The sequence below is a fragment of the Littorina saxatilis genome, linkage group LG13, assembly GCF_037325665.1.
Source record: "Littorina saxatilis isolate snail1 linkage group LG13, US_GU_Lsax_2.0, whole genome shotgun sequence".
Taxonomy (NCBI): domain Eukaryota; kingdom Metazoa; phylum Mollusca; class Gastropoda; order Littorinimorpha; family Littorinidae; genus Littorina; species Littorina saxatilis.
Window position 1 is genome coordinate 27,218,581 of NC_090257.1, and position 27,466 is coordinate 27,246,046.

Genomic DNA, 27,466 nt, shown 5'->3' on the forward strand with positions numbered 1-27,466 from the left:
ATCTTTTTCCGTCAATTTTACATAAGGAGCAATCAAAATCACAAGGTGCAGTAAGCATAAGCTCATCTACGTCTCAATTACACGAAGTGTGTGCTTGGGTGCAATCCATAATAATAAAACAGCTTTGAATGCAAGGTTTGGTGTCTAACAGCAAGATGTGTTTTAAGAAGTCTTTGAATACGGGCACTGTGAGCTATATTTTCCATGATCGCTTTAATGCAGCAAAAAGATAAATACATAAGGTACATGGTAGACACCAACTTTACTTACATCATGCATGTTGGGAAGCTGTTTAAGTGATAGTTCTAGACCTACTACCCTTTGTTTTTAATTTCGTTAAGTTTTTACTAAATGTTTTTACATAGACAGGGGAATCGAGACGAGGGTGTGGTGTATGTGTGTGTGTGTGTGTGTGTGTGTGTGTGTGTGTGTGTGTGTGTGTGTGTGTGTGTGTGTGTGTGTGTGTGTGTATAGAGCGATTCAGAGAAAACTACTGCACCGGTCTTCATTAAACTTTACATGAAAGTTCCTGGGTATAATATCCCCAGACGTTTTTTCTTTGTTTGGATAAATGGTTTTGATGACGTCATATCCAGCTTTTTGTGAAAGTTGAGGCCACACTGTCACGCCCTCATTTTTCAACCAAACAGGTTGAAATTTTGGTCAAGCAATTTTTGACGAAGTCCGGACTATGGGATTGCATTGCAGCTCGGAAATTAAAAACATAGTTAATTAGTTTGCTCATTAAAGTTGTCATTAAAATCAAATGTTCACAAACAGATTTCAAATTGATTGCATCGTATTCTTCATCAAATTCCGATTCTAAAAATATATACATAATTATGTCATGTTTACTCTTAAAATGTGATCACAATTAACAAAAGTAGGCATATTAGTACTACGATTACAATTTCTAAAATCGATCCAAAAATGATTTCATCTTATTCTTTATCATTTCCTGATTCCAAAAACATATAGATATATAGCTATTCTGATAAACACGTGGGGGAATTCGGGGGCTGTGATTGGATGGTCTCTTCCGATCATCAAAGCATAATGCTACGGAAGTCGGCCATTTTTCTCAATATCCAAAAGCATATTGTCGATAACAAAGACGCATGGTTCCAGTTTACCCATCTGTACCACGGCGATGTTTCTATCGACAACAGCATACACTGACAACTTAAAAAGCTGTTTCAACAACGTACGTGTTGTGAAATCGAATGCACTTGGAGTCAGTTTTTCTTCCAAACTCAGAAAGCGTGTAGCGGTGTGCATGTCTGCGCGAACATGATGCGCGTAAGAAGTTTGTCTGCTATCAAAACCTGAGATCAACGCATCGACGCAAAAACTGTCATTTTGTAAGTTTGGAACAACAAATCAAGGTCATAACAGCTATATAATAGCTATTGTGTTTTCAGCGTAGCAATAGGGTCCGATATTTAGACTCGAACAAGTATAATGCGACTCATCTTCGACTCGTCGGCATTATACTTGTCTCGTCTAAATATCGGACCCTATTGCTACGCTGAAAACACAATAGCTGTTAATAATATATGGTAATCAGAACAAACTCATAAAGTTAAAAAGAATACAGAAAAGCGCGCTTTCCTGCTTTAATAGCACAATACCGCGCTGTACTGGCCAGTCAATTTCACTTCGTATTGTCTAGGTAAAAAAAAATGCAGTGCGTTCAGTTTCATTCTGTGAGTTCGACATCCTCACTAACTGTAGTAATTTCGCCTTACGCGACTTGTTTTTCTTTTTAGATCACTACCCACCAGCGTTCCCCCCTGTGAAGCTGTCAAAGTTCAGACGGTAGTTGTCGCTGCTGTCGCTGATGGAGAAGTTGTTGTAGGTGACGTAACCTTTTGTTCCGTTCCACATCATCAGGTCCACGCGTAGTTCATACTGCTGTCTGGACGTCAACATGTGCAGGGCGTCAAGACCTGGAAAGTATCAACACACACAGTTCATACTTCTGTCTGGACGTCAACATGTGCAGGGCATCAAGACCTGGAAAGTATCAACACACACAGTTCATACTTCTGTCTGGACGTCAACATGTGCAGGGCGTAAAGACCTGGAAAGTATCAACACACACAGTTCATACTTCTGTCTGGACGTCAACATGTGCAGGGTATCAAGACCAGGGCCCATATTCTTGAAAAAGCTGCAACATTGTGTCCTGCTAAGTCACCATGTCGTTTAACTACCGCCCAGTATCTATTTTTACTGCCCAGTAATTATTTATTTTCCCCCGGTATTCATGTGAGTCTGGCGGAAGGTCGGCAGCTACAAGTGATGGTTATTTTTAGAATAGGAGATTCCCCTTGCTTGCTCTTCTCTGCGCACGCGTTATCGGCGTTTTCGCCGGCGTGTCAGTTTCAAAATCAATAGCAACAATCCAAACAAACTGAATGAAATAAAAACACGGGGAGACATTTATTTAAAAAACAAAATTTAACCTCAGTTGCATGCAGGTGGCTGCTAGCGTTAGTTTTTTTTTGCCTTCTCTCTCACTTTTTTTTTCAAGCGGAGAGCATCCTTCTTCATTGGTCTTTTTCTTTTTTCAATCAAATGTTTACATGTTTAAATTAACAAATTTTATCAATAAACTAATATCATGGTAACAAAAGATTTTTAAAAACACCTATTTCCTGCCTAAAATTAATTTTTAAAATCAATTTTACAACGTACTCTCTTGCACATGAAGAAAATAAACAAAAATAAACAAATGGCTAAGAGTAAAAAAGAAAAAAAGTACATCCAGATGGCGATTTGAACTCGACTCAATCGCGTATCAGGCGAATGCATTTGTGCTTAAATGACACCAAGGTGTGTCCATGAGGGACATAAATGTACAAACAATATTTGAACAAGATTTATTCAGATTTGACAGTTTGAATAACGTATGAAAAGAGTGACATGGACAGTGTTGGTGAAGTTACTGACAGGCAGCGACTTTAGAGGAGGGGGATGGGTCCTCTAACTTTACAGCTCGGAGACACCCCGGTAAGGACTTACCGGTGTTTCATAAATAACACTTAGCGGACTTATCGAGCGTAAGTGGTTTAACAGGCTTGGACACATCAACAAACATAGTTCATATAACTGCTGGACACCAAAATAATACGCACACACCCCTACCAACAAATAGAAACATAGTTTATTTTAAACCTATAATAATACGAGAATTTATAACGCGCACATATCTCACCACAAGGCGACTCAAGGCGCACTCATACACAATCTTTCGCATTAACAACTCAAGCATATTTATATACACTTACGCATAAATTGCATGAAGATGACAACGCAACAACACAGAGACACGGCACTCGAAAGAAAGCACGAAAAAGAAAAGACAATTTCAAACAATAATTATGTACATGGTTATATTTACAACTGATCTGATTTAGGCTTGCGGGTGAGATGGGAGGGGGGAGGGGGTGTAGCGGGGCACTGTAGTCTGAGGATTATTTAGGGAAAAGAAAACTCTTGAGGCCAGATTTAAATGCTTCTAAAGACTGTTGTTGACGGAGGGGGAGAGGTAGTGAGTTCCAGTTGGTGGGAGCTTGAAAGAAAAAGGAGCGTTGGCCTGCAGTTTTGAGCTTTGTGTGAGGTATGTTGAGTTTGAGGTTGTCGTTTGAGGAGCGGAGTGGTCGGGAAGGTTGATAGAGTGAGAGGGAATCAGAGAGATAGGAAGGAGCGAGCTTGTTGAGGCATTTGTATGTGAGAGTGTTGAGCTTGTATTTGATCCTATGTGAGATGGGTAGCCAGTGGAGTTGTTGCAACAGAGGGGTGATGTGGTCTTTCTTTTTCTTTTTAAGAACAAGACGGGCAGCGCTGTTTTGAATGCGTTGAAGACGATAGATAGAAGAAGCGGGAAGTCCAGCAAGAAGGGAGTTACAATAGTCAAGACGAGAGAGAATGGTGAAGTGACAAGTTTGGCGGTAGCGTCAGTGGTGGGAGCTGAAAGTAGCAGGTGCGAGAGACAGAAGAGATGTGTTGTTTCATGGAGAGGGTGTTGTCTAGGGTGACTACAGGATTTTTGACAGTAGAAGACAGAGGGACAGACAAGTCGGAGAGTTCAAGGGAGTCAGAGGTGGCTTTTGAGAGTTTGGATGTGGTCCCTATCAGAATGGTTTCGGTTTTGTTGCTGTTGAGTTGAAGTTTGTTCTCTGTCATCCAATTCTGTACGTCGGTGATGGTATTAGAGAGAGTGGATAGGACAGTGTCAGACTGATCAGGAGTAGAGCTGTTTTGAAGTTGTGAGTCGTCAGCAAAAGAGTGATGGAGAACGTTGTGTCGGTCGAAGAGGTTGAGTGTAGAGAGTGAACAGTACAGGCCCAAGCACGGACCCCTGGGGGACTCCGCACTCAAGCCTGATGGGGTCGGAGTTCAGTTTGTCAATGGAAACAGTATGATAGCTGTCAGTGAGATACGAAGAGAACCAAGAAAGAGCTGTGCTGAAGATGCTAAAGGCCAAAGCGGAAGGTCGTGGGTTCGAATCCCGGCCGCGCCTGGTGGGTTAAGGTGGAGATTTTTCCGATCTCCCAGGTCAACTTATGTGCAGACCTGCTAGTGCCTTATCCCCCTTCGTGTGTACACGCAAGCACAAGACCAAGTGCGCACGGAAAAGATCCTGTAATCCATGTCAGAGTTCGGTGGGTTATAGAAACACGAAAATACCCAGCATGCTTCCTCCGAAAGCGGCGTATGGCTGCCTAAATGGCGGGGTAAAAACGGTCATACACGTAAACATCGTGGGAGTTTCAGCCCACGAACGCAGAAGAAGAGAAGAAGAAGATGCTAAAGGTATGATGAAGACGTTGAAGAAGGATGTTGTGATCAACCGTATCGAAGGCTGCTGAGAGATGAAGAGGGGCAAGGGCAGAAATTTCACCTTGGTCAGTGGCAGAAAGAAGATCGTTAGTTATTTTGAGAAGAGCAGTTTCAGTGGCGTGTTTAGGACGATATGCTGACTGAAGAGGAGAGAATAGGTTGTTGGAGAAAAGATGAGAGTTAAGCTAATTCAAAGCTATTCTTTCAAGGAGTTTGGAGATGAAGGATAGGTTTGAGACAGGGCGGAAGTTGCTGAGTGTGTTAGGGTCAAGCGACGGTTTCTTTAAAATAGTTTTGACTATGGCAGTCTTGAAGGAATCTGGGACTGTGCCTGACTGCAGAGAGTTTTTGATGGTTTCAAGGACAGAGGAAAGAAGTTCAGGTAGACAGTCAGAGTAGAGTTGTGTAGGAAGAGGGTCAAGGTCACTGCAGGTTTTTAATGTGGTTTCTTTGATGACATTTTCCAGTTCAGGGAGAGTCAGAGGCTTGAAATGTGTGAAAGGAGTTCCTGTAAAAGCAGGAGGAGTGTCAGACCTTTGATATGATATGTTGTCTATTTTGTCACGGATGGCTTGAATCTTGTTGTGGAAATACTCAGAGAAAGCGTGTGGGAGTTTGGTAGGGTCAATGTTGTTGGGCAAGGGAGAAGCAGAAGAGCTGCCAAGTAGGTCATTCATGGTGGAAAAGAGGGCTTTAGCAGAGGTTATTTCACAGATGTTAGTACTGTAGTGTGATTGCTTGGCGTTTGTGGTGATTGTCTGAACTTGGTCTTTGTGCTTGTTGTAAATCTGTCTGTCAACTTCTAGTTTAGCGGTTCGCCACTTCCTCTCTGCTCGGCGACGTACTTGTTGTGCATTCATTACTTCAGATGTCATCCAAGGTGCAGAAGCCCTATCTACAATGAGTTTTGTTTTTGAGGGTGCGTGTTCATCAAGAAGTGTGCGAAGAGTGAAGTCATAGTGAAGGACAAGATCTGAGGAAGGCGGACGATCAAGAAGTCGGCTGGCTGCTTCTGCGCGAAACGTGTCTGTGTTGACTTTTTTGAGGTTGCGACGGACTACGTGTTTCTTTTGTTTTGACGGTTTGGCTACTTTGAGGGAGAAGAGAGCGGCAGAGTGATCAGATCTGAGGTAGTCGTTCAGAAGAACGCCATACACCAGGTCAGTCGACTCGTGGATGACGATCCAATCAATGATGTGTGTCTTGCGTGTGGGTTTGTCAACAAGTTGCTTAAAGCCATATGTACTCGATGACTATACACGCTAATTGCTTTACCCACAGCTGGAGACATGCTAAATTAAGTTCCCTGCAAGATATTGTGGTCTAGGACCCCTTAAATGTTGAGATATTTGAATTTTTATTTTGATCTAGATCGTCCTATTTATAGATTTGCCAACAGAGGGAACGTTGACGCAAGGGAAATAACTCCGCGTCTTTGTTGACATCCTCACTTTTTCAGAGGCTAGAACAAGCTTTATCCTACATGTATACGTGAGAGAGATACCCGTGAGATAAAAATCGTTCAAATCACACGTGTGTATATCATGTAAATGAGGTCAACCGGAAGGTCAAGCTATGTAAATTAGTAGTACATGGGATCAACCGGAAGGTCAAGCTATGTAAATTAGTAATTACACATTCATGAAGAACTACTTTTGCAACAAAATGGCAACTGTGACGAAAACCGATTTGTCAACACTGAACGAATTTTTGAGTGATGAGCTGTTCGAAGACATGTTTGGTGATGACGCGAATGACAAAGTCGATGAAGAAAAGAGTGAGTCATCCATGATTTATGATTTTTCTCCAATAGACTCATTCGTTCAGACAAACAAGAACAAGAACACTCTCCGAAAAACGGTTTACGATATACGTCGCCTATCGACGTTTATGGCGAAACACGGGGACAAAAGAAACATTAGGCGTGATTAGCACCATCCAACCACAAGAATTATGCAAAATTCTCTGCTCTTTTTTCATGAGTTTGAAAAAACCGGATGGCAAAGAGTATAAACCATCCACGCTGAGGGGCCTTCTTAGCAGCATCCATCGACAGTTGAAGTCTAAAAAGTTTCTACTGTGCATCCGTTAACTGAGAGAAGTCGTGAAGACAAAGCAGAAGATTGTTAAACAGGAAGGTTAATTGTTGCAACTTACCTAACAGGGGTCAACCGCTGAAACATGAAGATGTTGACAAGCTGTGGCAGACAAAACAGCTCCGAGTCGCAGATCCAGAAGCAATCCTGAATACTCTGTGGTTGTAAAACACATTCAACTTTGATCTGGGCAGCCGAGCGTGACTCCTCACAGGCACATGCAGTGGGGAGACGTGTCCTTACATGAAGACAGTAATGGCAGAGAATATCTCCAATTTTGCGAAAGACAATCCAAAACATGCCAGGGCGACAATCCAAAGTCTGTGCGTGATGTCTGTCCGAAAGCTTGGGCGTCGAACGATGAGCGCTGCCCTGTCGCAGTTTACAAAACATACGCAGCTCTCCGACCAAAAGGTTACTCCGAGACAAGTTCCCCCTTCTGTTGTGCAACAAACACAAAAGTTGCATCTGAAGAATTTCCATGGTTCAAGCGCCAACCTGTCGGCGTCAACAAGTTGTCAGCAACCATGAAAAACATGTGCAGAAAAGCTGGGATCATCAACCCGAGGTAGATCTACACCAACCACTCTGCACGCAAGTTCCTAGTGCAGAAACTTTCCGAGAATAACGTTCCTCCGACCGAAATAATGCAGCTATCTTGGCACAAAAACGTCCAGAGTATTAACAATTACAGCAGCATTTCTCAAGAGGAACACCGTGGCTTCAGTGTGATACTAAACGGCACTGCACCGGTCTCGGAGCTGTCGCCAGTGTCGGCAGACGACACATTGGTTTCGCCCGCATCGGCCACTTCAACTCCAGCCATCTCCACTGCCACTGCCTCAATCACATCCCAGCAAACGCTAACAACACTGTTTGCAGGGCCTGTGCACGTTGGTACCATCAACATCAACAAATATTTGTGCAGTCACCAAACCGAGAAGTGACCATCTGAAAGCTGTCGACTCGCCTCGCTCCGACTTGACTGTCATCCTATCGCGGAAGGATATGCTTTGCTGTTGTTGTTCCATTTGGTTTCTTTTATCCTGTGGCCACTGCTTTTCTTTTTATCTGGTATATTTTGAAGTGACCATGATTTCGTTCTTCGAATTTATTTCATCAATGTTCAATATTAAACTTAACAGTGTTAACAAAGGCGAACTACTTTGTCCTAGTTTGAGAGTGTGTGTCATGGCGGAGGAATGAATGTCAAATTGAGTAAAGTGGTTTGAAGTTCTAAAGCGCGTTGATCCAAAGGCAATACGGAGATTTCGTTGGGACGTTTCGTTTTGAAGTTGTGGTAAACGTCATTATTTCGGGGGTCTCTCGCTGGAAAGGTGAAGGTCAACTGAAACGGAACGTGGAACGTCAAAACGCAGTCACGTTTTCCACCCCCAAAAAACGAACAATATTTCGTCAACTTTTGTGAGTATTTTTGCACACTAACAGTTTTATTTGTTGGCCATTTTATGCATTGCTAGATTCATCAACCCTTTCACAGTCTTTCAGCGCTGAGAATGTGTTCATTGGAGGTAGACAACTGTTGTGAACTGAAATATTTTGAAGGGTGCTGATCCTGGTACATTTATCCAACTTCATGGTGAGAAAGCAAATGGCGAAGCAGAAGTAGGTCATCGCATCGAATTTTTATTCTGGATTCGTATGTGATCAGGTGCATGAATTGAAAAATGTGAAGCTCTTGTGCGTGCAATGCGAGTATGTCAATCCTTTATTGACTCGTGGAGTTGAAATTATGCCATGCCCAGTCAGCGGATCATATCCTGCCATGCCCGGCCTTTCATTCCGAAACGAAACGTGAATACATCTAAATCTTGTCTGCGGCCTATGCCGTCTCGTTACACGTTCCGTTTCGCGGGGTGACTCATTCACCAAACGAAACGAGCTGCAAAACGAAACGTGCTGTTTCTTAAATCTCGCTATTCAATAGCGCTGTCGGTGACTTTTAGTTAGATCTGGCACAGAAGTGTATAATGTAGGATAAACAGAATACTACATGGCTTGCTGTGTCGTACCAGATTTACACTCGTTGCTTTTTCAAATAGTGAACAGCTCGCTTTCGCTCGTAGTTCACTATTTAAAAAAACAACTCGTGTAAATCTGGTACGACACAGCAAGCCATGTAGTATTCTCTATGTAATGCATGTATATGGTCCGCGCATTGCGACATATCGTCATTATATGGCCTTATGATGCATTTGACATCGATTGTGGGCAAACTACACTTTGTAAACACGGGAGCGCGTACATATGCCTTTAAGATCATGACAGTCAATAAGGTCCATCGTCTGTCTTGTGTCGTTGTTCTGTGACCGATCAAACTATGTTAAAGTCGCCTATGAGGACGACGTTTGAGGTGTGCGTGATGTGGTGTTCAAGCAATTCTTCAGCTTCTGTGAGGAATGTGGGGAATGTGAATTTGTTTTTGGTGTTGGGGGAGGAGGGTAGATCACCATTAAGGGCGTTCAGACATGGAAAGTATCAACACAATCAACATTGTCATACCAGAGTACGTCGACGTATACATTAAGGGTGTTGCTTTTTGTCTGACGCCCTGTCGGTCAATAAAATTAATACCAGGGTGTCACATGGAGGGGGGGGGGTTAAGGGGGGGTAGGATCAATGGGGGAATTCATATATATTTCTTTCCGTTATTATCGACAGGGCGCAGAGGCCCTTGACACGTGCGATAATGAAAACAACCCATATCTCTTTTTATTTCAACGTCGTATATAGCGCTTAGAAGGAAGTGTAACAGACGACATAACTCAAGTATGTATGTCTGTATCGCGACATTGTTTATGTAAACCGTTTACACTCCATTCTTTGTAACCTGAACTTCTGTGAACAGAGATAAATGACACACGATGTTCATGCCAAGCTTGAGTGAACGAACATCGTCCGGCTATGTGTCGTGCGTCCCAGTTCTATAGAACAAACGGGACATCCTCAACAAAACGTTACTAGCAGCGGTAGTATCAGTCGTAGGTGTCCGTCCGTTTCGGTAGACACCGGACTTTGCGCTCTTTTTTGGGCGCAAGGCCTGGGTGGCTTAATATTCAAGACCGACACTAGCCTTACACTGCCAGAAGTTGACAGCCAAATAACAAAATTACTTTACCGACCCAGAAAATGCCGGTCAACATCTAGACTATTACCTTCCCAATCAGAAGTTGCCAGTCAACTTAAACAAGTACCTTTTCCGACAGACGTTGCAAGCCTAACCCAGCAAGAAGTTGCCAGTTAATTCACATTCTTCTTCTTCGTTCATGGACTGAAACTCCCACGTTCACTCATGACTTTGCACGAGTGGGTTTGTACGTGTATGACCGTTTTTACCCCGCCATTCAGGCAGCCATACGTCGCTTTCGGGGGAAGCACGCTGGGTATTTTCTTGTTTCTATAACCCACCGAACTGTGACAGGTGTTATTCAGGGTATTCAGCTGGTATTTTCTTGTTTTCACTACCTATTTTATTCATGTTTTTCATGATTACTTAGTTAGTGGAAGAATTTGTTGTAATGTATGTTTGATGGTGTATGCTTTTAATTAAGCGTTGTTGACTATGAATGTAGATGCAAATGCTTGTATAACTGTATTTTTTATTTTAAATGTGTCAAGCACAAAGAGCATAATTGTAAAGTTATGATGTTGCGCTATATGAATGCTCATTTATTATTATTGTATTATTATTATTTTCCGTGCGCACTTGGTCTTGTGCTTGCGTGTACACACGAAGGGGGATAAGGCACTAGCAGGTCTGCACATAAGTTGACCTGGGAGACAAATCTCCACCCTTATCCCACCAGGCTGATGCGGCCGGGGTTTGAACTCACGACCTTCCGATTAGGAGGCCGATGTCTTATCCACTAGGCCACCGCGCCCGTTAAGTCACATAAGACAATTGCTTTACCTAGCCAGAAGTTGACAGTTTAGTTTCATAAACATTTGACTAAACCAGCGAGAAGTTACCTGTTAAAGGCAGGAGCTGCCATGAAAATACACTGTTTTTTATTTGACCACAACATTCTTGAAACAAAAATGTTAGCGTTAAAAGTTGGTGTGCATTTGCTGCAATGTATGAACAATAATAGTACATGATAAAATAAAAGATTATTTCTAAATTATTAAATACAAAATAATTTCAAAACTACTCCCCATATTTGAACTAAAGTTGGCTTACAAGTGTGTACCGTAAGATGTTTATCTTTGATTTGTTCGAACAACTTTTAAATATTGTTTTTCTAAATGTTGACTTTGTGGGTACAAAATGTCTCAAAACATCGAAAATGTGTATCTTTAACTGTCCTTCCTAGAGCTAATCCTAGAACAAATGTCTTATACATTTCTGCAAAATTCCAAATCCTTCTAATAAATAGTTTTTAAAATTATCTTGTTATCCATAATGCATTTTAATTTTTCATTTGATAATTTTTATTAAGTCATTCTAAGAACACATTTTGTTTTTGATCATATACTATTATTCTACATACATTGAAGCAAAAGCACACCACATGTTGTGGTCAAATGACTTGGAAGAGAAAAAAGTTAAGTCACACGAAACAAGTGCCTAATCCTGCCAGAAGTTGCCAGTTAAGTCACATAAGACAATTTCTTAACCCAGAGAGAAGTTGCCAGATAAATCACATGAGATAAGTGCCTTACCCAGCCAGAAATTGCCAGTTAGGTCCCCAAAGAAGTTCTGATAAGACGTCCAGTTTCTGTAGAAATCGACTGAGGCATCCTGTCGACGTTGGAACACCTGTTTGTTGTAAACAAGCACAAATCGAAACTATAAATACACACACACACACACACGCACAAGCACTCACACACACACACACACACACACACACACACACACACACACACACACACACGCACACACGCACAACCCACACACGCGTGCTGAAAAAAATCAAACGCGCGTGCATTTGTGCGAGTGTGTGTGTGTGCGTGTGTGTGTGTGTGTGTTTGTGTGTGTGTGTGTTTTTATGTATGTGCAGGGGCGGACGAGGGGGGGGGGGTTCTGGGGTTTCCGGAACCCCCCCCCCCCCCCCCAGCCAAAAAATAAAAATATTGTTTTGTGTTTTTTTGGGGTTGTTGTTGTTGGACAAAATCTGCTGCCTGAAACTGGTAATGATCATCCTCAGAATGCACCATATTGCACCATTTTGCATCCTTTTTTTCAACATTTTCCGGGGGGCATGCCCCCGGACCCCCCTAGCAAGCTAGGCGCTTCGCGCCGTCGGCTCGGCGCTTCGCGCCTTCACACCCATATCTTCACAATATAATTTTGGAAACCCCCCCCCCCCCATAAAATGAACTGATCCGCCCCTGATGTGTGTGCGTGCGTGTGTGTGTGTGTGTGTGTGCGTGTGTGTGTGTGTGTGTGTGTGTGTGTGTGTGTGTGTGTGTGTGTGTGTGTGTTGGACTTACCGTCCAACCCTCTCCATCAGTAACCTGGTCACAGTAGACTTGCAGTGGAGTGGAATTGTCCGGATAGATGGTGACCACGCCGCTCCTGGTTTCCTCATTGCAGTTTTTCTTCTTTTCTGCATCATGAAATCAATACGCTTGTCATGGCCCAATACATATCGAAGAATATAGTTAGATAAGTTTATAGTTTCTTTAAGTTTGAACATGTCTTTTGTAACTGTCAAGATTATGACCTTTTTGCCAAGAAGCAATACGTTTGTCTAGGGTCAATACAGAATAATACAGATCTTAAAAAACACATGTTTTGCTTTTGCGTTATTGTGTTTCGGTCATATCTACAACTTCATTTGATGCATATGTATTTAACGCCGAAAGATAGTACATACTTCTCAAGTGTGTGTCAGAGGCTTACTATCAAACACATGGGTTCTTGCTTTAAAAAAAAAGTTAATAGAGGTCATTTAAAATTGGACTGTACGTGATTTTTAATAATCTGCTCATTCAAACGGCGTCACGTCTTGCAGGAGCATTTTGTGATTTGGTGGTCTATGCATCCCCCGTCGTGTTAATCCGAGTTTACTTGTAAGAATGTATAACAATGGAAAAACCGAAACGTAAAACAAATATCCAATTGGTCTAAAATGCGTTACGTCACACAAGGACGAACCGAGCATTTTGGGGGAAAATCACTCCAACTTTTGACAGTATAAATGTTACAGAAGTTTTGATATTATTGTGATACATATTTGTGACAAAAAGAGAATTGAGAATTGAGGTAGCTCTCTTAATCTTCGTAATTTGATGTAATGAATATTGATTTTCGGGGGTGCAAAGACATGCGAAAGTTTGGTACAAAATATAAAGAGAACTTAACAGTCGATGTAGTCATTTACAACAAAAACCAATGTTGTCTTATCATGACAGCAATGTTTTTCAATGCTAAAAACAACAACAACAACAACAACAACAACAACAATAACAACAACAACAACAACAACAACAACAACAACAACAACAACATCAGGCAGCACCGTTAAAAACTCTTCGGGGTTATCTGAAATTATCAAATTACACTGCCGAAGTACACTTTCTATTGAACCAAACATTTAGTAAACTTTGGAACGTTGAAATAAGCAAAGGTTTTCTCAATTTGTCTTGTAACATTAATGTCTATGCTCTGATAAATGATAAATCACGTGTGCACTTTAGTGTATGAGAATAAAAGCCGAGTCACAGCAAATAATAAATAATGATAATAATAATTGTCAGTAAGCACTGGTGTCACATGACTGATATGAACCAGTTGATTGGCTAATGGCGATGCGCTAAAACTGTTAGCGCACTCTTGGAGTGCGCTAACTTTTCCACAGAGCGTATTCTTCCGCCCTTTGCCAAAGCGAGACTGTGCTCTCATCCTCAGAATTAATTAATGACATGTAGCTTATATTCTCCACAATACCAAATGACCATAAATTCCCTGCTTCTCAATTAAAGCAGAAGTGGGGTTTTTTTTCTGACAGATTGCATGTGCCTGTACCACAGTGCCACTGATCTAAAAATAGAAGCCGCTGTGTTTCATCTAATTTTCGCCGATTTGCATAGATTCTTCTCATATGCCGTGTTAGTGGCATGTAGCTTGTCATCCACATTACCAAATGATGAGTTAGTATACAATTCCCAGCGGCTAACAGAAAACACAAGTGTTATTCCGATAACGTACCACCTAGACCAGTTTCGAAGACTGACTCGATCGACTCTGTCCGTAGCAGACTACACTGAAATACGACTGCATCAGTTCAGTAAATGAATGGTTTCCGAATTATTACTTCAAGGCAAGAACAATCGTAATCGAAAAAGTGTAGGGTTCAGAACGTTCTTACCATATATAAGACTTATTACCAGCCTGCCTCATGCGTGCAGACTCAGTGCAGACTGCAGTGGTTCTGTTGCCCTAGCCTAGCAGACGACATAAACCCCGCTCAGCAAATTAACATGTTGGGCAAATGTGAACGAAAAAACGATGGGGATATAATACCGTATATACGTGTAGGGTTCAGAGCATTCTTACCGTTCATATTTAGTATCAGACTCCCCGATGAGTGAAGATACAACACGAGAAATATGCCACATTTATTTTGAAAATGTGCTAACCTTCGAGTCAATTCAAGGGGAGTCACTCCGCAAAGTCAATCCGTCGAAGCTCGACTGGAGGTTTTGAATCGCAAATAACGAAGAGCCTAGTCCTTTCTCCGAGTTCAAATGAGGTCTCTCTGAAAGATCATCACTGTTCAGCTTAACGCTACACTGGAATTTACCAACAGAAATTAAGTGTTGTTTCGAGGGAAGGAGAAACAGAGTTTAAACTGTAGAGGGAATGAGTATAAGCAGGGACGGGATGGGTCGGGGGGAGGGAAGATGAGGGATGGTGGAGGGTTGAAAGGCGAAGGAAGAAGGATGCAAGGGAGGGGGGTCACAGGAATAAGCGGGAAAGGGACCACCCATAGATAGGGAGCGGCAGTGCCAGTCAGTGCAGCGGCAGCAGCGCCATCAGCAACACGCGTTATTTGCTTTGGGGAAAAAACAGAAACCTTTCGGAAAATGGATTTTTCTGTTTGGAGTGAAAACCTGCCTTCACTAATCGTGAAAGAACTATGTGCACAAGGGTTTGACGACATGAGCGTCATGCTCAACGTCGAGATGTGTGACTTGGAGGCGCTGAAGCTCCCGAGGGGCCTTTTTATTCGGCTCCGTACGGAGGTGAAAAAACTTCACGCTCAGCATGCCTGGAGGCCCCCTTGACGACGACGCTAACGTGAACAATGTGAAGCCGCTGGCGGATTTGATGGCTGGACTTAATCTCCAGTCAGGCGTAGCAGCCACAAAACGGCTTAAAGGTGAGACGGCACTTCGTGTGGTGGATTTCATATCGTGTTTGGGTGCGGAAGAGGAAGTGACCCTCGGAGGGGGTATTTCACTTAAACTGAACTCTAAGCCTAAACTGGAGAAAGTGACACCATCGGCCTGGATTGTCGCCAACTCCAAGATCATGCAGGAACTGATGGACAGTGACACCGAGTTTGACGTGGCTGCTTACATCAGATACACAGCTATGATAGGAGAACATGGCTGTCGCTTCACCTGGCAGTCGGTTATGATTTTTGACGACGAGTACCGGCAGCGACAGGCCCAGAACAAGTTCCCCTGGGGGACAGATGCACCACACCTAGCCACTGTGGTTCTTCGTGACCGTGCCATAGGCAACGTTGCCTCACCAAAGAGGACAGGCAACAAAGACGGCAGCAGCCGACCCAGAACTGCAGGGGGAAAGGAGTTTTGCATGCAGTACAACAAAGGGTCGTGTGCCTATGGTCAGCGCTGCATCTTTGAGCACGCGTGCAGTGTGTGCAGCAAGGATCACCCCGCCTCGCAGCACGCCAGCAGCCAGCAGTCTTCAGCATAGGGACCCGCCCAGCAAATTACCACCGGCAACAAGGTAGGCCCCACCCACTTCAGTCCCTATGTGCCACAGGAACATGACAACTGTAACTTTAGCCAGAAACTCCATTAGTGCTAAGTATGATAAATGGGAATCTGAACTTCAGAATGATTCGGACCGGTCCTTTTTACATTTAGTCAAGTTATGACTAAATGTTTTAACATCGAGGGGGGAATCGAGACGAGGGTCGTGGTGTATGTGTGTCTGTCTGTGCGTGTGTGTGTGTGTGTGTGTGTGTGTGTGTGTAGAGCGATTCAGACTAAACTACTGGACCGATCTTTATGAAATTTGACATGAGAGTTCCTGGGTATGAAATCCCCATACGTTTTTTTCATTTTTTTGATAAATGTCTTTGATGACGTCATATCCGGCTTTTCGTGAAAGTTGAGGCGGCACTGTCACGCCCTCATTTTTCAACCAAATTGATTGAAATTTTGGTCAAGCAATCTTCGACGAAGCCCGGACTTCGGTATTGCATTTCAGCTTGGTGGCTTAAAAATTAATTAATGACTTTGGTCATTAAAAATCTGAAAATTGTAAAAAAAAATAAAAATTTATAAAACGATCCAAATTTACGTTCATCTTATTCTCCATTATTTTCTAATTCCAAAAACATATAAATATGTTATATTTGGATTAAAAACAAGCTCGGAAAATTAAATATATAAACATTATTATCAAAATTAAATTGTCGAAATCAATTTAAAAACACTTTCATCTTATTCCTTGTCGGTTCCTGATTCCAAAAACATATAGATATGATATGTTTGGATTAAAAACACGCTCAGAAAGTTAAAACAAAGAGAGGTACAGAAAAGCGTGCTATCCTTCTTAGCGCAACTACTACCCCGCTCTTCTTGTCAATTTCACTGCCTATGCCGTGAGCGGTGGAGTACGGGTATACGGTCTTGCTGCGTTGCATTGCGTTCAGTTTCATTCTGTGAGTTCGACAGCTACTTGACTAAATGTTGTATTTTCGCCTTACGCGACTTGTTATATTAAGTCAAGTTTTGACTAAATGTTTTAACGTAGAGGGGGGAATCGAGACGAGGGTCGTGGTGTATGTGCGTGTGCGTGTGTGTGTGTGTGTCTGTGTGTCTGTCTGTGTGTGTGTGTAGAGCGATTCAGACTAAACTACTGGACCGATCTTTATCAAATTTGACATGAGAGTTCCTGGGTATGAAATCCCCATACGTTTTTTTCATTTTTTCAATAAATGTCTTTGATGACGTCATATCCGGCTTTTCGTGAAAGTTGAGGCGGCACTGTCACGCTCTCATTTTTCAACCAAATTGGTTGAAATTTTGGTCAAGTAATCTTCGACAAAGGCCGGGATTTGGTATTGCATTTCAGCTTGGTGGCTTAAAAACTAATGAGTGAGTTTGGACATTAAAAATCTGAAAAGTGTAAAAAAAATATTTTTTTTTATAAAACGATCCAAATTTACGTTCATCTTATTCTTTATCATTGTCTGATTCCAAAAACATATAAATATGTTATATTTGGATTAAAAACAAGCTCTGAAAATTAAAAATATAAAAATTATTATCAAAATTAAATTGTCCTAATCAATTTAAAAACACTTTCATCTTATTTCTTGTCGGTTCCTGATTCCAAAAACATATAGATATGATATGTTTGGATTAAAAACACGCTCAGAAAGTTAAAACGAAGAGAGGTACAGAAAAGCGTGCTATCCTTCTCAGCGCAAGTACTACCCCGCTCTTCTTGTCAATTTCACTGCCTTTGCCGTGCGCGGTGGACTGACGATGCTACGAGTGTTGCATTGCGTTCAGTTTCATTCTGTGAGTTCGACAGCTACTTGACTAAATGTTGTATTTTCGCCTTACGCGACTTGTCACTCGATGGATTAAAACATGGGTTTCGTATTGTTAAAAAGGGCTGTTGTGTATCCCCAGTGGAACAAAAGAATCATAAATCGGCAATGACAGAAAAAGATGCAGTAGAAAAAGAACTTAGAGACCAAATCAGCAAAGGACATTACATTTTAGCTTCAAAGAAACCCACAATAGTTAGCGCCTTAGCTGCAATACCGAAAGAAGACGGTGATGTGAGAATCATTCATGACGGCAGTCGCCCCTTAGGCCTAGCAATGAACGATTATTCAGTGCCAGAATCAGTCAAGTTTCAAACACTATCAGACGCATGTCAGATGGCAAAGACAGGATTCTGGTGTGCAAAAGTAGACCTCAAGGCAGCATACAGGTCTTTGTCCATCCATCCAGAGAACTATAGCGTGACAGGGTTGAAGTGGACTTTTGGTGCAGATAAACACCCCACCTACTTGTTCGACAGCAGATTACCTTTTGGTAGTAATGTAGGACCCTCTTGTTTCCATAGGCTCTCACAAGCTGTGCGAAGATGTATGGCTAGGAAAGGGATGAAAGGACTTGTAGCATATATTGATGATTTCTTTCTAACAGCGGAAACAAAAGAGGAGTGTCAAAGCATGCTCCTTACTCTAATACGATTGCTTAGGGAATTAGGGTTTAACATTAGCTGGCACAAAGTGGTGGGGCCTACCCAGCGCATAACGTTCCTGGGTGTGGACATCGACACCAGGGACTGCACCCTGTCCTTGGGGAACGACAAGCGGCGACAGCTACAGCACAAGCTACGGCAGTTTCAGCACAAGCAGCGCGCAAGCAAGCAGCAGCTACAGAGTCTGGCAGGCTCTCTCAACTGGGCGTCATTTGTGATTCGGGGAGGGAGATTTTTTCTCCGTCGCATCTTGGACGCAATCAAACCTTTACAGCAGCAGAAACACAAAACGCGATTAACTAGAGACTTCCATCAAGATCTACAGTGGTGGTTGTCTTTCCTCCATGTTTTTAACGGCACGGTGTACTACGTCTACTACAGCCAGCAGCAAAAACAACATGAGCATGTTGATGCATGCAATGTGGCTGTAGGAGCCTTTTATCAAGGCGACTGGCTATACAGTTCATTTATGCATGATATACCTGCAGCATGCGATTTACATATTAACTTCAAAGAAGTTATAGCTATTGTTGAAGCAGTTCAGCGTTGGGCGTCTTTATGGCGAGGACTTAGTGTGGTGTTTCACACTGATAGCACTGTAACCAAAGGTATCATAAATAAGGGACGTTCAACTAACCCTTATGTAAACAGCCTGCTTAGGAAAATGGCGTGGGAGTGTGCAAAACTGAACTGCAATGTCACGGCGGTGCATGTGGCCGGGGCAGTGAATATCATGGCAGACACTATTTCGCGCCTTCACGAAGGCCGCACGCAGCAATAAGTGGAACTGTTATCTCGCTACCACCACGGACGTACCCCTGATATTCACTGGATCAGCCATATGTCACCCTGTACCCTTGACTTTCTGCGTTGCAGGTGTGGCCTCTGACAGCGTGGATCTGAGCCTGAAACAAGAGTTAGTGGGGGAAGTGGCGTACTATCGCGGCCACACCTTCGCTGACAGCACAAACAAGTCGCGTAAGGCGAAAATACAACATTTAGTCAAGTAGCTGTCGAACTCACATAATGAAACTGAACGCAATGCAACGCAGCAAGACCGTATACTCGTAGCATCGTCAGTCCACCGCTCACGGCATAGGCAGTGAAATTGACAAGAAGAGCGGGGTAGTAGTTGCGCTGGGAAGGATAGCACGCTTTTCTGTACCTCTCTTCGTTTTAACTTTCTGAGCGTGTTTTTAATCCAAACATATCAGATCTATATGTTTTTGGAATCAGGAACCGACAAGGAATAAGATGAAAGTGTTTTTAAATTGATTTGGAAAATTTAATTTTGATAATAATTTTTATATATTTAATTTTCAGAGCTTGTTTTTAATCCGAATATAACATATTTATATGTTTTTGGAATAAGCAAATGATGGAGAATAAGATAAACGTAAATTTGGATCGTTTTATAAAATAAATATTTTTTTACAATTTTGAGATTTTTAATGACCAAACTCACTCATTAGTTTTTAAGCCACCAAGCTGAAATGCAATACCAAACCCCGGCCTTCGTCGAAGATTACTTGACCAAAATTTCAACCAATTTGGTTGAAAAATGAGAGCGTGACAGTGCCGCCTCAACTTTCACGAAAAGCCGGATATGACGTCATCAAAGACATTTATTGAAAAAATGAAAAAAACGTATGGGGATTTCATACCCAGGAACTCTCATGTCAAATTTCATAAAGATAGGTCCAGTAGTTTAGTCTGAATCGCTCTACACACACACACAGACAGACAGACACACACACACACATACACCACGACCCTCGTCTCGATTCCCCCCTCTACGTTAAAATATTTAGTCAAAACTTGACTAAATATAAAAAGACCTACTCGACCCACCTGAACTCTTATCTCAAATTCTGTGACATTATGGACATTGTTCCTGTACCAGCATCAGAACAAACTGTAGCCCAGTACGCTGCGTACTTGGCTCGGCGGTTAAAACCGACGTCGGTGAAACAATACTTGAACATTGTGAGAATTTTGCACTTAGAGTGTGGAGAGCAACATCCATATAAGGACTCTTGGCTTGTTAAAACCACGCTGAAAGGGATCGAAAAATGTAAAGGTTGTGCACCAGAGAGGAAAACACCTATTACACCACACATTTTGCTTTTGATTCGGCGGGGAATTGACTTGTCTTCTGATGATGACTCAGTGTTTTGGGCTGCATGTCTTGTATTATTCTTTGGATTGCTAAGGAAATCGAATTTGTTTCAGGATAATGGCACTTTTGACCCAACAAAACAGCTGACAATGGATAGTTTTGATGTGTCTGATGTTAGTGTGGTAACTTTTACAGTTTGCTGGAGTAAGACTATACAAAGACGAGAGAAAACTTTAACTATTCATTTGCCAAGACTGGTAGACCACCCTTTGTGCCCAACTTCAGCTGTTCTTAACATGTTTCAAAGGCTGGGCGGTCGGCCTCCAAAGGCTCAGGCTTTTCCCATGAAAGGATCAGTTTTCATTAAGCGACTGCGCGCCCTCACTGTTGCCGCTACAGGGAAATTTAGCAGTCATAGTTTCAGACTCTTTGGTTTCAGGAGGGGAGGGGCTACTTGGGCTCTGTCTTGTGGAATCCCGGGCGAGATAATTAAAATAATGGGTGATTGGGCCAGCTCTTGTTATCTTAAATACTTAGACCAAATACCTCTAAATGTTATAGAGAATCGAAATACAGACTTTTGTTTTCAAAGAACTTACCACTACACACATGAACACAAGGTTTCATTGATTGGGAGAAAGGGCACCCTCTTTTTACATTTAGTCAAGTTTTGACTAAATGTTTTAACGTAGAGGGGGGGGGGGGGATCGAGACGAGGGTCGTGGTGTATGTGCGTGTGTGTGTGTGTGTGTGTCTGTGTGTCTGTCTGTCTGTGTGTGTGTGTAGAGCGATTCAGACTAAACTACTGGACCGATCTTTATGAAATTTGACATGAGAGTTCCTGGGTATGAAATCCCCATACGTTTTTTTCATTTTTTCAATGAATGTCTTTGATGACGTCATATCCGGCTTTTCGTGAAAGTTGAGGCGGCACTGTCACGCTCTCATTTTTCAACCAAATTGGTTGAAATTTTGGTCAAGTAATCTTCGACAAAGGCCGGGGTTTGGTATCGCATTTCAGCTTGGTGGCTTAACAACTAATGAGTGAGTTTGGTCATTAAAAATCTGAAAATTGTAAAAAAAAATTTTTTTTTATAAAACGATCCGTATTTACGTTCATCTTATTCTTTATCATTGTCTGATTCCAAAAACATATAAATATGTTATATTTGGATTAAAAACAAGCTCTGAAAATTAAAAAAATTAAAATTATTATCAAAATTAAATTGTCCTAATCAATTTAAAAACACCTTCATCTTATTCCTTGTCGGTTCCTGATTCCAAAAACATATAGATCTGATATGTTTGGATTAAAAACACGCTCAGAAAGTTAAAACGAAGAGAGGTACAGAAAAGCGTGCTATCCTTCTCAGCGCAAGTACTACCCCGCTTTTCTTGTCAATTTCACTGCCTTTGCCTTGCGCTGTGGACTGACGATGCTACGAGTGTTGCATTGCGTTCAGTTTCATTCTGTGAGTTCAACAGCTACTTGACTAAATGTTGTATTTTCGCCTTACGCGACTTGTTTTCTTTTCCTTGGTTGGGAGAAACCACTTTACAATATTGTGGGATGTCATGTACGGAATGTAAAGAATGTTATGTTTTTTGGTTCGGAAAGGAAACAATTAAAGTGCCCCCCTAGGTGTTGCCCAATCGTAGAAACCATGTGTGGCCTGCAGTTGTGTGGCTGGAAAGCGTGAGAAGGGAATGTGAGAGAGTGGAGGGAGGAAGGTGTGTGTATGAGTGGGCAGTTGGGTGAGAGAGAGAAGATGCAGAGCGCACACTAGGGTGAGGGTAGGGGTGTTAATGATAAGCGGAAGTTTAAGTGTTGTTTCGAGGGAAGGAGAAACAGAGTTTAAACTGTAGAGGGAATGAGTATAAGCAGGGACGGGATGGGTCTGGGGGAGGGAAGATGAGGGATGGTGGAGGGTTGAAAGGCGAAGGAAGAAGGATGCAAGGGAGGGGGGTCACAGGAATAAGCGGGAAAGGGACCACCCATAGATAGGGAGCGGCAGTGCCAGTCAGTGCAGCGGCAGCAGCGCCATCAGCAACACGCGTTATTTGCTTTGGGGAAAAAACAGAAACCCCCGCCGTCCGACCCCTAACACCCCCTTGGAATCCGTCGAAGCTCGACTGGAGGTTTTGAATCGCAAATAACGAAGAGCACAGTCCTTTCTCCGAGTTCAAATGAGGTCTCTCTGAAAGATCATCACTGTTCAGCTTAACGCTACACTGGAATTTACCAACAGAAATTAAAATGCGTGTGACGAAAGCACGACACACTTGAGACACCCCACACAAAAGTAGATCTTACTGTACACGACCTGACCACACAGTTATGCCTATTCAAATGCGCGCAGCAAAATGTGCGTTTGGAATCTTCTTTTTTCTATGGCGGTACTGACAATATCGTTATTGAAACAATCCCAGTGCACTAAGGGATTTATAGAGCAAATCTCGAAAATAATTATTGAACTCAGCGCTATGCGCTTCGTTCAATAATGAATTTTCTCAGCGCTATGCGCTTCGTTCAATAATGAATGTTCTCGATTTGCTCTATAAATCCCTTAGTGCACTGGGATGTCTCAATAACTTAAATTGTCAGTAAGTACTGGTGTCACATGACTGATGTGAACCAGTTGATTGGCTAATGGCGATGCGCTAAAACTGTTAGCGCACTCTTGGAGTGCGGTAACTTTTCCACAGAGCGTATTCTTCCGCCCTTTGCCTAAGCGAGACTGTACTCTCATCCTCAGAATTAATAAATGACATGTAGCTTATATTCTCCACAATACCAAAATTAATGGCCATAAATTTCCTGCTTCTCAATTAAAGCAGAAGTGGGTTTTTTTCTGACAGATTGCATGTGCCTGTGCCACTGATCTAAATATAGAAGCCGCTGCGTCTCAACTAATTTTCGACTTGCATAGATTGATTCTAGAACAAGGCACTGAGAACAATCGAAATCGAAAATGTGTAGGGTTCAGAACGTTCTTAACATATATATAAGACTTATTACCAGCCTGCCTCATGCGTGCAGTTTCAATGCAACGTGACGAGCAATTTTTGTTTTTGAAATGAGACTGCCGTTGTTCGATTGCTCTAGCCGGCCTAGCAGACGACATAAACCCCGCTCAGCAAATAAACATGTTGGGCAAATGTGAACGAAAAACCGACGGGGACATAATACGTGTAGAGTTCAGAGCATTCTTACCGTTCATATTTAGTACCAGACTCCTCGATGAGTGAAGATACAACACGAGAAACATACATGTACCACATTTATTTTGAAAATGTGCGAACCGTCGAGCAGTCGATCATTGAGTCAATTCAAGGGGCACCACTCTGCACAGTCAATCCGTCGAAGCTCGACTGGAGGTTTTGAATCGCAAATCAGTGACTTGTCAAAGTGCACAGCCCTTTCTCCGAGTTCAAATGAGATCTCTATTAAAGATTATCAGGTTTTAGCTCAACGCTACACTGGAAGTTACCAACAGAAATTAAAACAAGAGTTTTCGTGTGACGAAAGCACGACACACTTGAGAGAGCCCACACAAAACTTCAGTCTTCCACGACCTGACCACACAGTTGGTTTAAACATAAGTTTATTTTAACAAAGGTTACAATCATGACATGTATACAAAGTTCACAGAAACAGCAACAAGCTAGAAGCTTATAGTGGTGTTCCTGCATGACAGTACAACATAAGGCGGTAACGGCTGAAAAATTTGTCTCAATAAACCAAATCTATTAATAACGTAATGAACGTTGCATAATGATGATAAAGAGAGACAGTAAAGGAAGGAAGGAAGGGGAGGTGAATTATGTGATTGGGGAGGGTACAGTTTAAATGAAAAGCAAGTAAACATGAAAAGAAAATTGAATGAAAATTGTACATCAAAACAAAAATCAGTTTTAGAATACATATATAATATTGATGGTGTTAGCGAGTAAGAGATAGGGAGGGAGAGAGGGAGGGAGGGAGGGGGAAAGTGAGAGAGAGGGGGAGAGAGAGAGAGAGAGAGAGAGAGAGAGAGAGAGAGAAAGAGAGAGAGAGAGAGAAAGAGAGAGAGAGAGAGACGAGTAGACGTATCGATTTTGTTTTCACTTTACATGTTTATCTGTTCGAAACGGCCGGACTGTCCAATAAATTCCTGCACTGTTAAAAAGATTTTTTTGTTAATTTTTGTTTGCAAGGAGGGGTTTCCATGAAGTAGAATATCTGTGTGTATGAAGTTGTTGGTTAGTTTGTTGATTGTGTTGTTTCTTGCAGCTAAGTGTAAACGGCATTCTAGTAAGAAGTGTGTTGCAGTTTCTGTTCCATCACCACAGTCGCATACGCTATTTTCCGCAAGGTGTCGCTCGACTAAGTCTTTCTTTAGATCGCTGATATTAAGTCTCATTTTTGTGTGGATTATTTGTGTTTGTCGACTGCCACTGTAGAAGTAAACGGGAATTTGTGTGTCGTCTTTTGTTAAGTAATGTTTAAATTCCCCGAGGGAGTCGGTTAACTGTATTTGTTCAGGTAGTTGGTTCCAGAGTACTGTTGTCGAAGGAAAAAAGGATGTTTTGTACGTTTCTGTTCGATGTGGGGGTATACTTCGTTCTAAGGGGCGGCGTCTGTGGTAGGGGTTGTTGGCTGCTACGAGAGGTGGGAGTGCTGCTTGTAGGTATGGGGGGGTCTTGTCGTGAGTAATTTTATGGAACATTGTTAGTTTATGACGGTTACGCCTTTCAGATAATGATTGGAGTCCAGATTCTCCGTAAAGCTTAAAGTGACTGGTTCCGCGGACAGCTCCGATGATTGTTCGTATTGCATCTAGGTTTAACTGTTCGAGTTCATCTGTTAGGGTTTTGCTACAATTGTCCCATATTATGTCGCAATAATCAAAGTGTGGTAGAATGAAGGATTTATACATAATTTCCAATGATTTTCGGCTCAGTCTATATTTGTATGTACGCAAGCAAGCTACGAGAGTTCTGCACTTTGCAACAAGAGATTTTATATGTTCATCCCATTTACAGTTGTTTTGTATTATTATTCCTAAGTGTTTGTGATTTTGGGAACTTTCAAGGATGGTATTGCCAAAGTTTAGATCTGCGATATCAGGGGTTCTTTGTGTACAAAAGTTCACCAATTCAGTTTTTGCATGGTTAAATGCTACCTTCCATGTTTCTGCCCAATTTACAATTTTTTCAAGATCTGAGTTTAAAATTTCGGCACGGATGTTGTGATTGGCTAAAGACAAGTACATGCTAGTGTCGTCAGCAAAAAGCTTAATCGTAGATTCTATATCACGTACAATGTCGTTTACATAAATTAGGAAGAGCAAGGGTCCAAGCACTGAACCTTGAGGAACTCCCGCTACTACTGGAAGATAAGTTGATTTACTGCCTTTTAATACAACTGCTTGCTTTCGATCTGTTAGGTAGTCTGTAAACCAGTTTAATAATGGCCCATTAATTCCAGCGGCTTCGAGTTTATGCAATAAGCCCCGGTGCCAAACTCTATCGAATGCTTTGGATATATCAAAGAAGATTGCTTGGGTAGTTATTCTATTATCGAGTGATTTGCATATGTCATTGTATATTGTAAGAAGCTGGTAAACAGTTGAGTCTCCAGGGATGAAACCGGACTGCGACTCTGTAATGATATTGTTTTGTGTTAAGTAGTCAAAGACATGAATTTGTATACATTTCTCTAGTGTTTTGCCAACACAGCTTAGGAGGGAGATTGGACGATAATTACTACATGTATCTTTGTTCCCCTTTTTATGAACTGGTGAAACGTGGGCTATTTTCCAAACTGACGGAAAAAGTCCTTCATGTAAAGACCGATTAAACAGTGCAGTTAGGCTGTCACAAATCACTTCGCAGCTCTCAATTAAAATTCGATTGTGGATTTCGTCTGGACCGACTGCTTTTGTTTTGTCTAGTTTGTTAATCGTATTTTTAACTTCTTCGACTGAAAGTGTGAGATTGTTTATTCTGCAAGGAAGCCTTGGTACTTCAGGAATGTCTGACATATCGTCTTCGACAATGGACTGTTGGATAAAGAAGTCGTTGAACAAGTTTGCTTTTTCTAGGTTAGTATAGTAGGTTGTTCCGTTTGACGTCAAAGGAGGAATTTCATTGGGGTTTGATCCTTTCTTTGATAAGAATGATTTAACTAGTTTCCACCAATTTTTAGTGCCAAAGTTATCTCCACTGGATACTTTTTTGTCTAATTCTTTTATATATTCTAATTTCCGATTACGAATTGTGTCAGTATAATTATTGCGAGTCATACGAAAGTGTTCCCAGGCCTCAGGTGTGTTTAGTCGCACTGCTGTATCATGAACTGATCTTTTTTTGTCGCGTAGTTTTATAATTTCCTCTGTCATCCATGGTGCGTCTTGATCGCGAACAGTTATTGTCTTTACTGGCATGCATAGTCTTGCGACACTTAACAGCTTTTCGGAAAATGACCTGGCAGCTTCGTTGACAGTGTGTAGCGTTGCAATGTTCATCCAGTCGATTTTCCTCAATTCGATAAGGAATTTTTCTTTGTAAATAGTTAAATATTGTTCTTTTAGATGCAGGAGTTGTATGTATGTGTTTCTTGATTGTCGCACATGGCACAGAATGGTCGCTGCAAATAGGGGGTAGAACGTTAATGCTTTGCACGATGTCTACACTCGAGGTAAGAATAAGGTCAATGCATGACGATGTTGTTTCTGTAACGCGGGTCGGAAGTGTAACTAGTTGTTGTAGACTGTTTAAAGTGATAATATCAAGAAGATGCTGCGACGGGTTGTTTGTAAAATCTGAATTGAAATCACCAAGAATAATAAACATATGCTCTGAAGCGGCGACATTTTTAATTGACTGATCGATGAGTTTCCAGTATTCTACATTAGAGTTAGGCGGCCTATAAAATGTACCTATTAACAGCGTATCCTGGTTTAA

At 41.9% G+C, this 27,466-nt stretch overlaps 2 protein-coding genes across 2 annotated transcripts in view; one reads left to right on the top strand and one right to left on the bottom strand.

The window, feature by feature from the left end:
• Positions 1–13,075, bottom strand: part of LOC138945846 (ryncolin-1-like) — a 19,386-nt gene extending 6,311 nt beyond the window's left edge. The window contains exons 1-4 of the mRNA XM_070317362.1: positions 13,069–13,075; positions 12,402–12,517; positions 11,628–11,724; positions 1,782–1,949 (exon numbers count right to left, since the gene is read on the bottom strand). Coding sequence (XP_070173463.1) covers positions 1,782–1,949; positions 11,628–11,724; positions 12,402–12,517; positions 13,069–13,075 — 388 coding nt within the window. The remainder of the gene's footprint in view (positions 1–1,781; positions 1,950–11,627; positions 11,725–12,401; positions 12,518–13,068) is intronic.
• A 4,768-nt stretch (positions 13,076–17,843) lies between these two features.
• Positions 17,844–20,726, top strand: LOC138945847 (uncharacterized). The gene is made up of 4 exons (XM_070317363.1): positions 17,844–18,845; positions 19,276–19,377; positions 20,303–20,360; positions 20,714–20,726. The coding sequence occupies exons 1-4, from the start codon at positions 18,011–18,013 to the stop codon at positions 20,724–20,726; spliced, it is 1,008 nt and encodes a 335-aa protein (XP_070173464.1). The 5' UTR covers positions 17,844–18,010.
• Positions 20,727–27,466: the final 6,740 nt, after the last annotated feature.